The sequence below is a fragment of the Aulonocara sp. 'chitande type north' Nkhata Bay genome, linkage group LG9 (genome assembly GCF_057382095.1).
Source record: "Aulonocara sp. 'chitande type north' Nkhata Bay isolate Kocher_YH1m ecotype deep benthic linkage group LG9, A_spYH_male_GT1.1, whole genome shotgun sequence".
Classification (NCBI taxonomy): domain Eukaryota; kingdom Metazoa; phylum Chordata; class Actinopteri; order Cichliformes; family Cichlidae; genus Aulonocara; species Aulonocara sp. 'chitande type north' Nkhata Bay.
The window spans coordinates 15,775,247-15,789,087 of NC_141352.1; the positions used below are offsets into that span (position 1 = coordinate 15,775,247).

Sequence of the window (13,841 nt, forward strand, 5' to 3'; positions counted from 1 at the left end):
GAGAAGTGAAATTTTTATTTTGATATATTTATTTTTGATTTGTTTGCTCTTAATGCATTCTGAATCACTGGGTTTCTACTGTTTGCCGGGCTTCCAGTTGGGGTTAAAGTGGCTGCGTAGAGGTTCCCAACATTGGTAGTAGTTCTTGTCAAGCTTCTGGCATGTATGAAGACCCCACTTTGTCACCGCCATGCTGAAGGACGACTCAAACATAAAAGCCTGGTGATAGGAAAAAGCATGCTGTGATAAACGATACCGACTTGGTCATATGTTAACCATATATATATTTTGTTTGTTTACCATGGTTCCCTCAGCCACCCTCTCAGGTTTGAGTTCAGCAGTGCTGTTCTTCTCAAAGCAGTCCACGTCCGGGCCATGCGGGGTCATTATGCTGTGGAGACTGGCCCCTCCTGGCTGGAAACCCTCCTCTTTGGCCTCATAATGGCCTTTGATCAGACCCATGAATTCACTCATGCAGTTACCTACAGTGACAAGCAGGAGGAGCTGTAACACAGCAGCGTCATGTGTCTAGTTTGCTGTTGAATGTGCCAGGTGTAACACTGATTTCCGCTAGATGGCCTTATAGGTCTGCAATGAAATCGGACAAAAGGAGACTATTGTGGGGTCTCCATTGAAGTGAGTCATACAGCAGGTGGTTTGTTCTCACCTACTGCCTTGACACAGGCTGGGTAAATGGATGTGTGTGTGCGTGTGTCTTACGGTGATAGTATGGTGGACGGAAGGTGTGGTCAGCCACACCCCACCGTGGGGGGAAGATGACAAAGTCAGCAATGGCAACCCCTGGTCTAGTGGATTTGGCAGTAAGCACAGTAAAGATAGATGGATCCTATATAGAGAGATCATAAACATGCGGGTGAGGAGCACGGCTTTTTGCATTCAAAAGTGCTATTGGCGTGTCCCTAAACTCAACTCTCACCGCATGGTCGAAGGCCACACAGTTGATAACCATGAAGTTCTTCAGGTTGTATTTGTAAGGCGTGTAGTTACCGTGCCAGGCGACCACATTGAATGGCGAGAAATCCTACGTGCAGAGCACCGAACAAAACAAATAAGAGGAGTCTACCCAAGCAACAAACACAAAAGGCTTTAAATTGAGCTTTTCACAGGGAAAACGGAACAATGAATAATGTCTTTGTAATCTTAAATTCCCAGAGAGAGTACTTCTTCACATAAAGAGAAAAAAACTGGTCATAATGAAAAGGGTTGATTGTGAAAGAGGGTGTGCTTCTTTCATCCTTTCTTCTCTTTCATTCCCCCCTTTTCTTTGTGATACGAGGCTCCAGGTATTATGGGGTAATTGGCTTCACAATCAAACTTTCCCAAACTTTGAGCATTTTGACGCTCGCAGCAGCGCAGTTATGGGGAGAGGGGAGCAGTGGGTGCAGAGATATTTCTTTATCTTGATTGTTAAAACCACAGCAATTTTATATAGTTTCTCTGTTCTGATAATGTCACTGCGAAAAAAGACATTCAACAGCAACTCTAAAATCAATATAGTTCATTACAACTCAAGCTGCCTCCATACTGACCTCCCTGCTCCTTTACACACAAGCTTTTCCACACACGAACAGCTAATACACACCAACGACGAATACTGGCAAATACATATACATACACAGATGCATTCACACACGCAAACATTCGTGACTAATGAACGCCGAAAACAACTTAACACACACTCAACTGACAGTAGTCGATGTACAAAGAGGCCTTCGGGAAATCCAGTGCAGGTAATTTCTTGGACATTCATCTGTGATAACTCCACTACATTCGATTAAAATGAAGGGAGGAAAATGGAGGCGAGCGAGCACTTGCGCGCACACGCACACAAAACACAAACATATTGGTCCAGTCAAGCAAATAATAAGTTAATTTGAGCAATTTCGGCACTCTGCGGGGGAACAAAACAGCAGGACCAGGCAGGAGCGGCAGCATCTTCCCTTATACGAGGCCTCCACCGCCCCATCTTATTTTCTTACCCCTGCAACCTCTCTGGTCCACTCTCTGGGAAGAGCATATAACTGGTGGCAGATACTCAAGCAGAAGCAGAGAGGAAGATGGGAAGAGGTCTGTTTTGCTTCAAAAAAAGAAAAGACAGTATCTTGCCCTAGTGTACTTCCTATGATGAATAATAACAGTGTGGTTTGACATGGTTTCCACGGTTACAACCCCCCCAACCCCCACCCCTGACAAACCTCTCCTCCCACCTCCTCCCTGCCTCAGTAAAAAACCTCCTGTCAGACATTATGTGTCGATCCAATTATGCGCCCAACAGGACATTTCGGGAGGGGGAGGATCATTCCCCGGCTGAAATATGTTGAAATTAATGCTTAACTTGAAAAAGGTTTTTTCCTACAAAGCAAAAGCTTCACAGGTACACTGTCTGCAGCTCCAGAATGCCTTAACTAATTATGAGTGATTAAGACTCATAAGGGAGTCGAGGCGGAAACCTGCTGAATGGATAACAGCTAATGCTTCGATATTAAATCATCAGGGATGGCAATTCAGTCGGCAGGAGCAGCTAATGGATCATATGCTTCACTTGGACAGTTTCCTGTTAGTCACTGCGGCAGTTCGATGGCGTTCACTGAAGCAGACACAAAACTAAATAGGGTAATAGGGCAAGTAAGCCATGTGTGTATGTGTGTGTGTGTGTGTCCCTGTCAGACCACAGGTACACGTGGAAGTACAGTGATACAGATAAAGTTGTGTGCAACAATAGCCACCTGTTGGCATGCAAACAGCTTCCCCTGGTATTTATTGATGACGGTGTAACCAGTGGGCACTTTGCGATCTTCATACCATGCAACCGGACACAGGAAGTCTCTCGGGTTAGCCAGACCATTGGCTCCTGCAAAACACACGCAAAGTGTCAAAGTAAAGGCAGTGTAGGCATAACCATGATGACAATGATAACAATAAAAAAAAATAGGAAACAATTGGGGGTGACAGATCATGTAATCACAGGTGGTTTCATGTAGTTAAGGTGTTAGCTTATTTAGCAATTTAGCTGTGCATTTTTTTGATATTTTAACTATTTGGAGATTATGTATTGGAATTTCAGGAGCAGGACCACGCCTCCAAACACGCTGTCGTCTATATAGGTTCACCCAGTTCTGCAAGCTGTTCATTCTCGTTTACCTCCCCCACCCTCCCTGCCTCCTTGTTTTCAATTCTTTAACTTGTTCATTTCTATTTGGTGCATGGGGGTCTGCCAGGGCAGGGAGCCATCACCACTCCCCTTCGAGGCCTTCCCTCAAGCCATGTCAAAGCATTCAGCTTTACCTACTAAAACGCTGTCCAACCTAAAGTGAGGACGTGGGCCCAGCTAGTGAATAAAGGTAAAATAAAGATTAAAACAATTGTAGGTGCGAATACATTTAATGATAAAACATTATTTTTAGAGCCATGATGCTTTGTTGGAAAGCCAAAACATCTTTGGTGGGTGCAAGAAATATTTTTGTTATATGTAGGAAGACACAGAAATCACAAGCTAGTCACTAGTTTCCTAAATATCTAACAGCAATATGCTGCTCAAAGAAGGATTTTGTGTTGTTGTTGCTTTTTATATGTACTCTATAAACAAAACAGCAGATGTTAATCTCCTTAATAAAATTTCTAAGCAAGATTTATCCTCTGAGCACAGAGTGAGTTACGCAGAGAAAAGTGTGAACAGTTTTAGACATGGACATTCTGTTCCAAGACATAGATGTAAAGGAGCTTGGTGAGCACGTTTCAAGGAAAAGTGAAGACAAAGACGTATGCTGCACTTATATAGACTCACAAATATCATACAAACCTATTGGGCCAAGGTCAGGCAGTTCAAAATGGGCACCATACACCTCGAGTATGTAGCCTCTGGTTTCCCCAAACACATCCACACTGAAGCGCATCCCTTGCTAAAAAAAAAAAAAATGTGAAAAGTGGCAGTGAGAGGAAATTTTGTCCTATTAAGTATCAACTGTGTGCTGTTTCAGTTCTGAACGGACTTTGAAAAGCACACGTGCTGCTGTCCAGGTGGTCAGGCTTTCGGTAGCTTAAAACCTCTTTTCCACCGTCGCTTATTTTTGAGGTCACTTTCAAAAAGCACCAAACAATGCCTTTCTAAATATGGTAAGTGGGATGTTGGGGCAGACACAACGGCAGATTTCTTTGAAAACAGGGGAAATGGAAAACATACAGCCCACCTGGATGACACAGATCTCGTTCGGCTCGACCATCATCTTCCCAAACTCTGTGGTGATCAAGATCTCTCCCTGCTGAGGGACTGCGCACACAAACAGACAAAGAGAGACACAGAGAAAAGAAAATTTGAACAAGAAGGCAGGCTAATGTTTGAGCTATCATTGTTCTTATGATAGATGACAGCGAAAACAACAACAGCGCTCCTTTCCTCACCAATCAGAAAGTCTCCGTCTGAGTTGTTGAAGCACCTGGAACAAGAATAAAATAAGATCAAAGGAAGGCTGGAAATGTTTTTCATCAATAAAAATATATCCTTTCGTCACATAATTTATACATTCTCACCTGTCGACCATGGAGGTGTTACAGGTGTACACGTGGACGCCAATGCCATTACGAGATTTGGCATCTCCAGCACCGCAGACAGTATGCAAACCCTGAAATGTGGAGAAGGACGCAAATAAAATCAGATGGAAATTTTCATAAAAATTCAAAATAAGAGAAATAATTAGCTTGACTTACAGCCACAAAGTCCACTTTCTTCTCTGTAGCTTTGGGGATGGTGAATGGCAGCCATCGAAGCTGTGAAAGAAACCTCAGAGTCAGAATCTGCACTGTAACAAATTTTTACTGTAAAATTATAAGAACCACCATTATTTCACCGTGGGCCTGCTTTACAGCTTCTTTAAATATGTTTGTTTTTGTTACTTACTAGCTTGCTGTTTATATTTATTTCCCAGCTATTAGTATTTACAGTATTTACCTCTATTTATGAGTAGCAGTAGATTGCTTTGCAAAATACTAACTTTTACTTGAAGCGGTTCGTTGTAGTGTACCTATTGTGCACCTTCAGTGTATTTAAAGAAATCAATCTATGGAAAATATTTTCTAAATAAGTTACTATATGTAAATATATCTACTGTTTATTATTAATAATAATAATAATAATGGATTGCATTTATATAGCGCTTTTCGAGAACCTCAAAGCGCTTTACAATTCCACTATTCATTCACTCTCACATTCACACACTGCTTCATCATTGCTTTTCGTAAACTTGTCTGAAACAGACAAACTTGATGATGATGGTGTCACGTACAGCATGTCGCCACCAATCACAGATTTGAAATTTGTGGCTTTATGTGCTCTTATGTCGCCAGCATTTTTAATGGATTGAAACAACACTGTTACTTTTAACAGTGTGAAGAGCTTGAAATTGTTTCCTTGTCGAAAACATCGGTATAGCTTTGGAGGCTGTGTGGTAAATGTGAAGCTAAAGGCACAATACTGAAAATGAAGGGAATCTGCTGGCCCCCAAACAGTGTCATTTACCACAATTAAACCGCATTAATGTGAGGTTTAGAGAAGACAGTGCATAGATTTGGTTATGCTATGCTAAACTTTGTTATGGCTTCGGCTGAACATTAACCACACAGATGTAAAAGCGATGAAAGATTTGTAACTAAGCCCAAAATGAGCAGGGACTCCTTGTGTTGATATACCTGGTTAGGATCAGGCTCCACTTCGTTCCAGTTCTCTGTTAGATCTCCACAGGGAACCGAGGTGAATGGCTTGTGTTTAACAGATGGAAGGATGCGGTACAACCAGCTAGAGAAAGAAGAGGAAGGGAAATGTTTAGTTATCCATATTGTCTGGGATCCATTTGGAGTCACTATAAAGTCTGATTTAGGTTTCAAACAGAAAAGGACACCTCCTCTTATTGGCTGGACGCGGGCAGGTGAAGGCAGAGCCGGAGAGCTGCTCGGCATAAAGGCCATATGGGCTGACCTGGGGATTATTCTGCAAGCACATGGAACATAAAAAAATGCTGTAATGTGTGTATATGTACACTATATATGGTGTTCAATTACCCTCATTTTCAACAATTAGAAAATAATGATGAATAAATAACAAAAGGAGCCCAGTGTGGGTTTTTACCTGTCCCTCGGGTAAGGATCCAGGACAGCAAGGGTCTTCAGATGAGAACTCGTTCCCGAAACCGCTCATGTACTGAAAGAGACAAACACACATCCAACACACAAATGGAGACAAGTTGAAGTGAAAAATAAAAAAATACATCATGCAGCTTCATTGTAATGCAGGATAAATGTGTTCATGCTGGTTATAATTAAACTTGAAGGCTTGTCATTAAGGCTTGTCTTTTTGTTAATTGTTGTCATATTGATTCACATTAGATCTATGATAAAACAAACTGCAGTTATGCCAAATTTCCCCCCTTGCAGTCATCCATTATTTTGTGTTATTGTGCCACAGAAACAGCCTAATTACACTTACATCCTCTGCAGCATGTTTTGATCAATGTTCCATCTAGGATAAGAGTGTTGTTCTGCATCTCGCCTGCACCTCTACTGATCGCGTCTCTTCTGCCACAGGAGGATCAAACTTGTCACAGTGTACACGCATCTTGCTGAGTCATTGTGAGTTTGCAAGAAAGCACACTCACAGACACAGATGGTTTCCATGTGTGCGTGATCATGTGCCAAAGTGCTTGTTGGAAGCTCCAGAGTGTCCCAAGTTGAAGGAATGCTTTACAAAGTCAGTTTTCTGTCCTCTTAAAAGTTTATTAGAGCTAGAGCAGCAAAGCTAGACTTGGCAATGATCCCAGCAGTCCTTGGATAGTTTGTTAACTATTCCACTATAGACAAAGCTTTGCATTTGAGTAGGTGTCATGACTTTGAAACCTTCAGTCAAATATTAAAGGTTCTATATAAAAAAAAAAGTAATCTAAGCAAATGCCTACTTAATGCAGCCCATCACCATAATTCTGCAGCAATGGCAATAAATTGGAAAACTGGGGTTTAAAATCATGTTTTTGCAATTAAATTGAAGCGTTCCCAATGAAATTAAAAAAGATTTAGGCACTTCAAACCACATCTGGGCAGCTGCAAAATGCAGCGCTCTGATTGGTTGGAGGAAACGCCTCCCTTCAGTCTGCGGCCACAGGAGCTGTGGTGGCTTTAAGGCGCATGAATTTCACACATTCTGGTGCAAAACAAATAAATAAAAAATACAAACTTTTCTTCTGTATTACAATGATGATATAGTTCTGCACCCTAACTCCACATGCATGCACAGTCTGATAGTCGACACAGACGCAGCTCATAAGCGATAATAATTGAATATTTACACATTTAGCAACAGTTTTGCTTCGAGGAATTGTCTTACCTTGAGTCCAGCCATTTTGCTATGTGTCAGAACTTTTTCTGTAGCAGCTGTTGAGCGTTTCACAGTGGTTACGGATCGACTTGCAGTTTTCTTCTTAATGTATTCCCTTCGACTAAAATCCACTTCGGGGTGTCTGCATGTTGCTGTTTGGACAGACTGGGGAAAAGGGGCTGGGATTTATACGCTTTCCCAATCTGGGTTTAATTAGGCCTTGACTGGCTCTGTGACGTAACAGCTGGGGGACACGTAAAAGGGAAAGGACGGGTCGGATGGTCAAAGTGTGCACAAACAAGGGCCGGTGTCCCTGCCAGGACAAACAAGGACCGACTAAAAAGAAATTTGTGATGCAGGTAAGGAACACTGAGGGATTAAAGTACAAGTCATGGTTTTAAATGGCACAGCGATCCTATCACTGACAGCGCATACAGAGAAAAATGTATTGACAACACTTCGTTTTTAAGTGGGGCGTAACAACGGGTAGGCGGTCAGAAGCTTGCATCATACGCAGAACATATAATGCCAGAGTTCTCATTCTGCTGAAGTGGTGACCTCATGCGCACTACTTGTGCAAACACGGGCGCCATGCACATCCCCACGTCCTGCAAAGCGAACATCTGGGCAACAAGAGTTTGTTCAATGGCTTAAGGCCCCATATTTGCAGTGTAGCCCAATATTTAGCGGCATTGCTCAATCTGCGTGAATTGTTTAATATGCCATTGACCCCCGGGGCCCGCCAGTCCTGCAGATTTCAGTGTTTTCAGCACATTCGCCATGCTCAACACAATCTCACTTCTTGTTTCATGTAAAGTGGGTTATCATTCTTGTACAGCTACAATTAATTTCGTTTTCCTAAAACCAGGATTCGCGTCTGTTCAGATGACCTCTGCGCGCTGCAGCGAGCCCGTCGTTCCTCATAAAGCGAAAACAACAGCGCGAGGCCTCTAAAAGGCCTATACATTACTTCACGCAAAATTTATTCAGTTCATTTCTTGAAATAGGTGGTCAAACGAGGTGTGCCTAATGTCCCCCAGGCAGCATGTATCAAAAAGAATCAATTTCGCCTTTCTCATTCTTGCCTCGCTTCTCCCTGCTTGTCTATTTCTTTTCTCTTTCTGGAGGGGGGCGCTGGGGAAGGGTAAATGATGGCAATTCTCATAGCGAGGCGCAAATAAACTTGCCGCGGCAGAAGTAACTGTTCTCCGGCGAGGCGTGCAGTCAGGCCCGGGCCTCCCGCTGGCAGCCAGTCAGGGTGCTGTGCCAAAGACGAGAAAGCCCAATGGCAGGAAAATATCACGTCCCAGTCTCCGGAAATTGATCTGCTCCTTGTATGGAGAAAGAAAATGAGCGATTTTAATTTCATCCCCGAGTCTGATGATAGAATTCTAGAGTATCTGGGTCCAATCCGGATGGTGCCTGTGTGTTTTAAGAGAAGAAGAAATAGCTGGAGACGGAGAAAAGGGACTGTTGTTTCCTACTGACAGTTATATCTATGCATGCGTAAGTGGGCCATAAATGCTTTGTTATTAGATGCCTGCTGAATTCAATGGTTTGATGGTAAACGGTACACTCACCTGGCACAGTCTATCCCAGTGTGCATAAACAAGCAATCTCTCTCTTTCTCTATCGCACACACACACACACACACACACACACACACACACACACACACACACACACACACACATAGAGTAAGTATTCTGTTTTGTGATGGCATCTGTAGCCTTTCATATCACATGCAAGTAGCCTACACTCATTTTTGCCCCCTTAGCCTTAGTCTTACCATTAAAGGTTCAGTTCACTCAAAATACACACAGAAAGAAAACATAGTGTCAAATCCTCCGTGATATACCACCCGATCCAGGACACAGCGTATCTTTCAATCTGTGCCCAGACCTTTCTGTGTACAGTCTTTTATTGTGACAGGCATTAAGGACAAAACCTTTTTTCTGCTTTGAGAAACAAAAACATTATTCAGGTAAAGTATTGTTAAAAATATCAAAGAGAGATTAACCTTTTAAAAAACGATTTTCTGGTATGTTATTCGGTTGAATTAGTTCTTTAAGTGTCCTGTATGGCTCACAGTTGTTATTTATTTGTTGTTTGTTTGTTTTTCACAAACTGATCAGATGTATGCTAGGGACAATGCGTGGTAATACACATAAAAATTATATGTTGCCCTGTTCCACTGGGTATTTTCAAGCAAGCAGAGTCAGGAAGCTGTCGATCAGTGATCATCTACCCACACATACATAAAACCATAGCTGAACAGCACAATGGTATTTTCTCTTATCGAGTCAGTGTCAGGGCCTGAAGCATTCACCTGAAGCTTTGTCATAATACTTTTAAAATATACTATTTATACCCTTAAACTACACTTAAACTTCTACCAGAGTCTGAGCAGGGAATTGTAATCCAGTGTGTTTATAGCCACAACATTAAAACCTTGTTACAAATATTGTGCAAGTCCTCTTCATGTCATCAAAACAGCTCAAATCTATCTCGGTTTGGACACAGGAACTAGGAGGCTGCAGTGGTGAAGGTTTGATTCCGATACAGCTTCCAGATGCTCGACCGGTTTGGGATCTGTGGAGGTTTGAGAACAGTTCAGCACTTTGGGCTCTTTGTGAGCAGTTCCTAAGTAGCTCTTATGGAGTATTAAGTAAAGTATCAACATAGTAAAGCTTAAGGTGAATTGCCTAAAATCTTAATTCCTAATGAAGAACAGGGATCTGGCTACAAAAAAAATTATAGATGTATAGAAATTAATAGGAAAACAGCCCTCTGCTTCTTGAAGTATGACTGCAGAAAGTACTTTCCTGGTCAGTTCACGCTCTCGGTCTCTAGTTTCATTTCTTATCTTCCCTGTTTGTGTCCAAAAGGACGATAAAGCAGGGTGGGCTTAGCCTTACCTTCTGTAAACTGAAGTATCCGTCACTTATCACATATAGTTTCAAAATGCCAAGATAGCGACAAAGAAATGCTCAGCTTCAGGCTCAATACAGGATTTTAATAACCAGAGCCACTGGTGGGGGCGAGGCACATTGTCCAGCTGGAGGCTGGTGCCATCGGGGAGTGTTACTAATCCACATGATTGCGAAGAACAGAGACTTGTAATGAGATGGTTGATGCTATTCACTCCACCTGTGAGTGGCTTAGACGTGGCAGAGTGGCATACACTATATCCATACTAATCGCAATATACTGTACAGATCAACAGGACTCTTGACTGTGCTAATCGGGTAGTGGCAAGTAGCAACAACTAATTAGCGTGTGCTTGCACATTTTCCTGCTCTTTCTGTTGGAATAAGTCTTTTCTTCTTTGAGCAGGGAAGAGCAGCTGCAGATCCGACAGTCCTCAGAACAGAGCAAACCACTTTAAACAGCATAGCTCGGTGTGCCTATAAAAAACACGAATTTCAGCCTTTTGTTAGTCTGCTGATGCTGCACAAAATGCTGCCGTCAATGCAAATAATGTCTGCAATTTTGAAAATGCTAGTAATGTAATTTGTTCTAATTAACTACTTCTTTGTATTCTGTAGAGCTGCTGCCACAAATACAATTTGTGCGACACGTTAAGAAAAAGAAAACATTAAAACTCAACTTTGTGAAGGACATATAAGTACACACGCCATTTGGTGTTATTTTGTGTATCACCGATAAATGACTGCTGTATTTAGATGTCACATCTGGATTCTTGCATTTTGTAATTACAGCCCTGTTATATACTGTTGCGCTTTAATGTTAAATGACTCCTGACATGAGCCTTCCAGTAGCAAATGCACACTCACACAACACACACACACATTTGACAGCTCCATTTAACGCTGATTAGATTTGCAAGGACATGTAGTATACCCTCTCTGTGTCTCCTGTGTCTACTCTCTCTCTGTCGCTCCCTGAGTAGGTTGAGTATCTCCTGAATCTTATCTATCGTGGTAATGTTATGCAAATGGTTTAATATGAAGATAAAAGACTGTTGCAGCGTGTGGCGCTCTCGTGGTTCACAGCCCCGCGTTTCCAGGACGATAGCTCTAACGAGGAGGGCACTATTTGGGAGTCATTAAATGATGGCCTTCCTGACATGCACCCGCTCACCACCACCGCCACCCGCCCCGCGTTGGCCATTAAAGTGGCTCACACCCACACCAAGACACACACTACAGACACCTTTTAGCGCCAGCTCCCAGTTTCTTACACATCACAGTGTCACAGAATAGAAAATTACACTCTCCTCCCACAGAGAAAATTGCTTTGGAATTGCTTGGTTATAAAGATGTGCTTTACAGAGAGGGGGTGCATGCAATAAAAAAGGACACACACAAACACAATTACTTAAGCACTCTAAGGACAATTCTTACAAGTTAATCAGAGGATTTACCAATTATTGATGTCAAAAGGATTTTGTCGTGTATGTGTTTCTGGCCTATGTTTGTGTACTGCACGTACTTATCTTTGCATTCAGGATATTTAGTATGCATCCTCTGTGTCTGCGCCGCACACAAACACACACGCATAAACTCAAAATGTGCTTTCCCCAAGGGCATAGATGAGTTATTAAATTTTAAAAAGAAATAAATAAAAGGCGATACGTGAAAATTGCAAGCAAAAAAACAGCCGGGTGTAGCCAGGGACAACTGAATGAATTGCTCCATAGCAAAGACACAAGTGGACTATTGAAGACAACAGGGTAAAAGATGTGTCAGTATCAAGAGACAAGAGAGGCGTGAGCGAGCTGAAAGGGAGAAAATACAAAGTGGAAAATAGTAGAGAAGACAAAACGAAGGAGAGAAAAGATACAAGATGGTAGTGCAAACACAAAAAAGCAGGATATCAGTGGCTCTATAGCAGTGTTATTACAGGATGGGAAAGCTCTGTCCTGCCTTACAAAGCAAACGGTATAGCATATCTATAAACTCTTACACTTTGCAGTAACCACGAAACAGTTTAAAAACACTGAATCCTCTTTTTAACCACACTCATTTTGTAATAAGTGAGTTCCCTGCAACAAAGAAGACAGCCAGCAAGACTGTGACGTGCGAGCTGGTGAGATCGCGCTACGATCTGCATTATAGAATAATCTGTTTAGAAAGATGACGTAAATCTTCCCATGAAAAGAAAAGTGATTTAAAATGGTTTATAAAATGCAGAAATGTAACTGTATCTGCAAAAGGCACACGGTCTTTCATGACATCTTCCAGCTCTACACTCTAGAGATGAGCTATGTAGTTCATTTAATGCCCTGCGAGCGGGTACCGAGACTCACTGAGCCACAAATGTCCATCTATAGGATATTTTGTCACACTGTTTCTGGACCCTTCCCAGCGGCACATCATCACAAATAGAATTAGCTCCCTGGACAGAACCAAAATGACAGTGCTGGGACGTTTGGCAGGAAGCGTAATGGCATTGGGGAGCTGGTGGTGTTTTCCTTGCAGGGGAACCAAATGGTAGCAGTGCATATCAGTCCAGACACTTGGTGTGGTGCCAGTTATGCTATTCACTCCTCCCTCTCTGGAGTGTGCGAACAGGTAGTGAGGATGCCTCCTCTAAATCTGTAGTTTAGCTGAGGTAGGTTTGAGGGGTGGCCTAAGATGTGAAGAGGAAGGCTTGAGGTGAATGGTCTTTGGACAAGGAATGAGTGTGTTCAACATCAGAGAACGAGGAGGGTGTGTTTATATCTGTGTGGTTTTCTTCTCAAAGTGTGTGTTTGACTGGTGCAAGAGTGTGACTGATGTTATATCAATCTGGGCATGATTGCGTGTGAGTTTCGGGTGTGTACGTATAAAACGCGTGCATCTCCGTCTGTGTGTACGCATGAGTATATCTGCGTCTGTCCCCAGCACCATCATTAGGTCGTAGGCAGTCCCAGTGCTGGGGGTGTAGCTCGGCTGCTCCTGCGGCCTCTCGGGCCAATTTAGGTGGAGAAAAGCACTTCGATCCTGGCCTGCAAGTCTGAGGGTCCCCAGCGGGAGGCAGCGCAGCCCTGCAATCTATATTGGATTTATTCCTTTCCCATCTACAGGCCCCGCACACCCCACAGAGAGGAAGTCTGAACTGCACTCTCTCTGTCTCCTTAGACAATATGTTATGGTACACACATGAGTACACATAATTGTGTAAACACACACAGGCACACACAAGGAGACCCACACCCAGAGGCGCCCACACCTAGTCCATCTTCCAGGCACACTCCCCCACAGCAAGGAAGTTATCACGGTACACTTTCTGTCACTGTGGGTGTTGCACCAGGGTCAAGGTATACTGAGATTTGTGACAGACAGCAAGACAGACACAAAAGAGCCAGTCAGGGGATCATCCAAGCTACTGACACACTGAGTTATGTTTTGAGGTTGGCCATTGTTTTTCTCGTGGAAAATATTGTTCGGATCTACAAAGGCCGAGGTTTTAAAAATGCACTTTTATCACATTAAAGCAAAAAAAAAAAAAAAAAAAA

General features: G+C 42.7%; 1 protein-coding gene across 1 annotated transcript; it reads right to left on the minus strand.

Moving 5' to 3' along the window:
* Positions 1 to 11: 11 nt before the first annotated feature.
* On the minus strand, positions 12 to 7,558 carry hgd (homogentisate 1,2-dioxygenase). Its single transcript, XM_086306080.1, has 14 exons — positions 7,388 to 7,558; positions 6,140 to 6,211; positions 5,913 to 6,001; positions 5,704 to 5,809; positions 4,726 to 4,785; positions 4,549 to 4,640; positions 4,420 to 4,454; positions 4,209 to 4,288; positions 3,821 to 3,920; positions 2,748 to 2,872; positions 938 to 1,042; positions 721 to 847; positions 301 to 482; positions 12 to 219 (listed from the first exon to the last, which is right to left on the minus strand). The coding sequence occupies exons 1-14, from the start codon at positions 7,400 to 7,402 to the stop codon at positions 76 to 78; spliced, it is 1,332 nt and encodes a 443-aa protein (XP_086162206.1). The 5' UTR covers positions 7,403 to 7,558; the 3' UTR covers positions 12 to 75.
* Positions 7,559 to 13,841: the final 6,283 nt, after the last annotated feature.

What these genes read in the sequence shown, in the direction of transcription:
- hgd (XM_086306080.1), bottom strand. An exon ending in AGAAAGTGGACTTTGTGGCT is followed by an intron (nt 4,641 to 4,725) that starts GTAAGTCAAGCT and finishes TCCACATTTCAG; the next exon opens with GGTTTGCATACTGTCTGCGG. An exon ending in AACACCTCCATGGTCGACAG is followed by an intron (nt 4,455 to 4,548) that starts GTGAGAATGTAT and finishes TTCTTGTTCCAG; the next exon opens with GTGCTTCAACAACTCAGACG.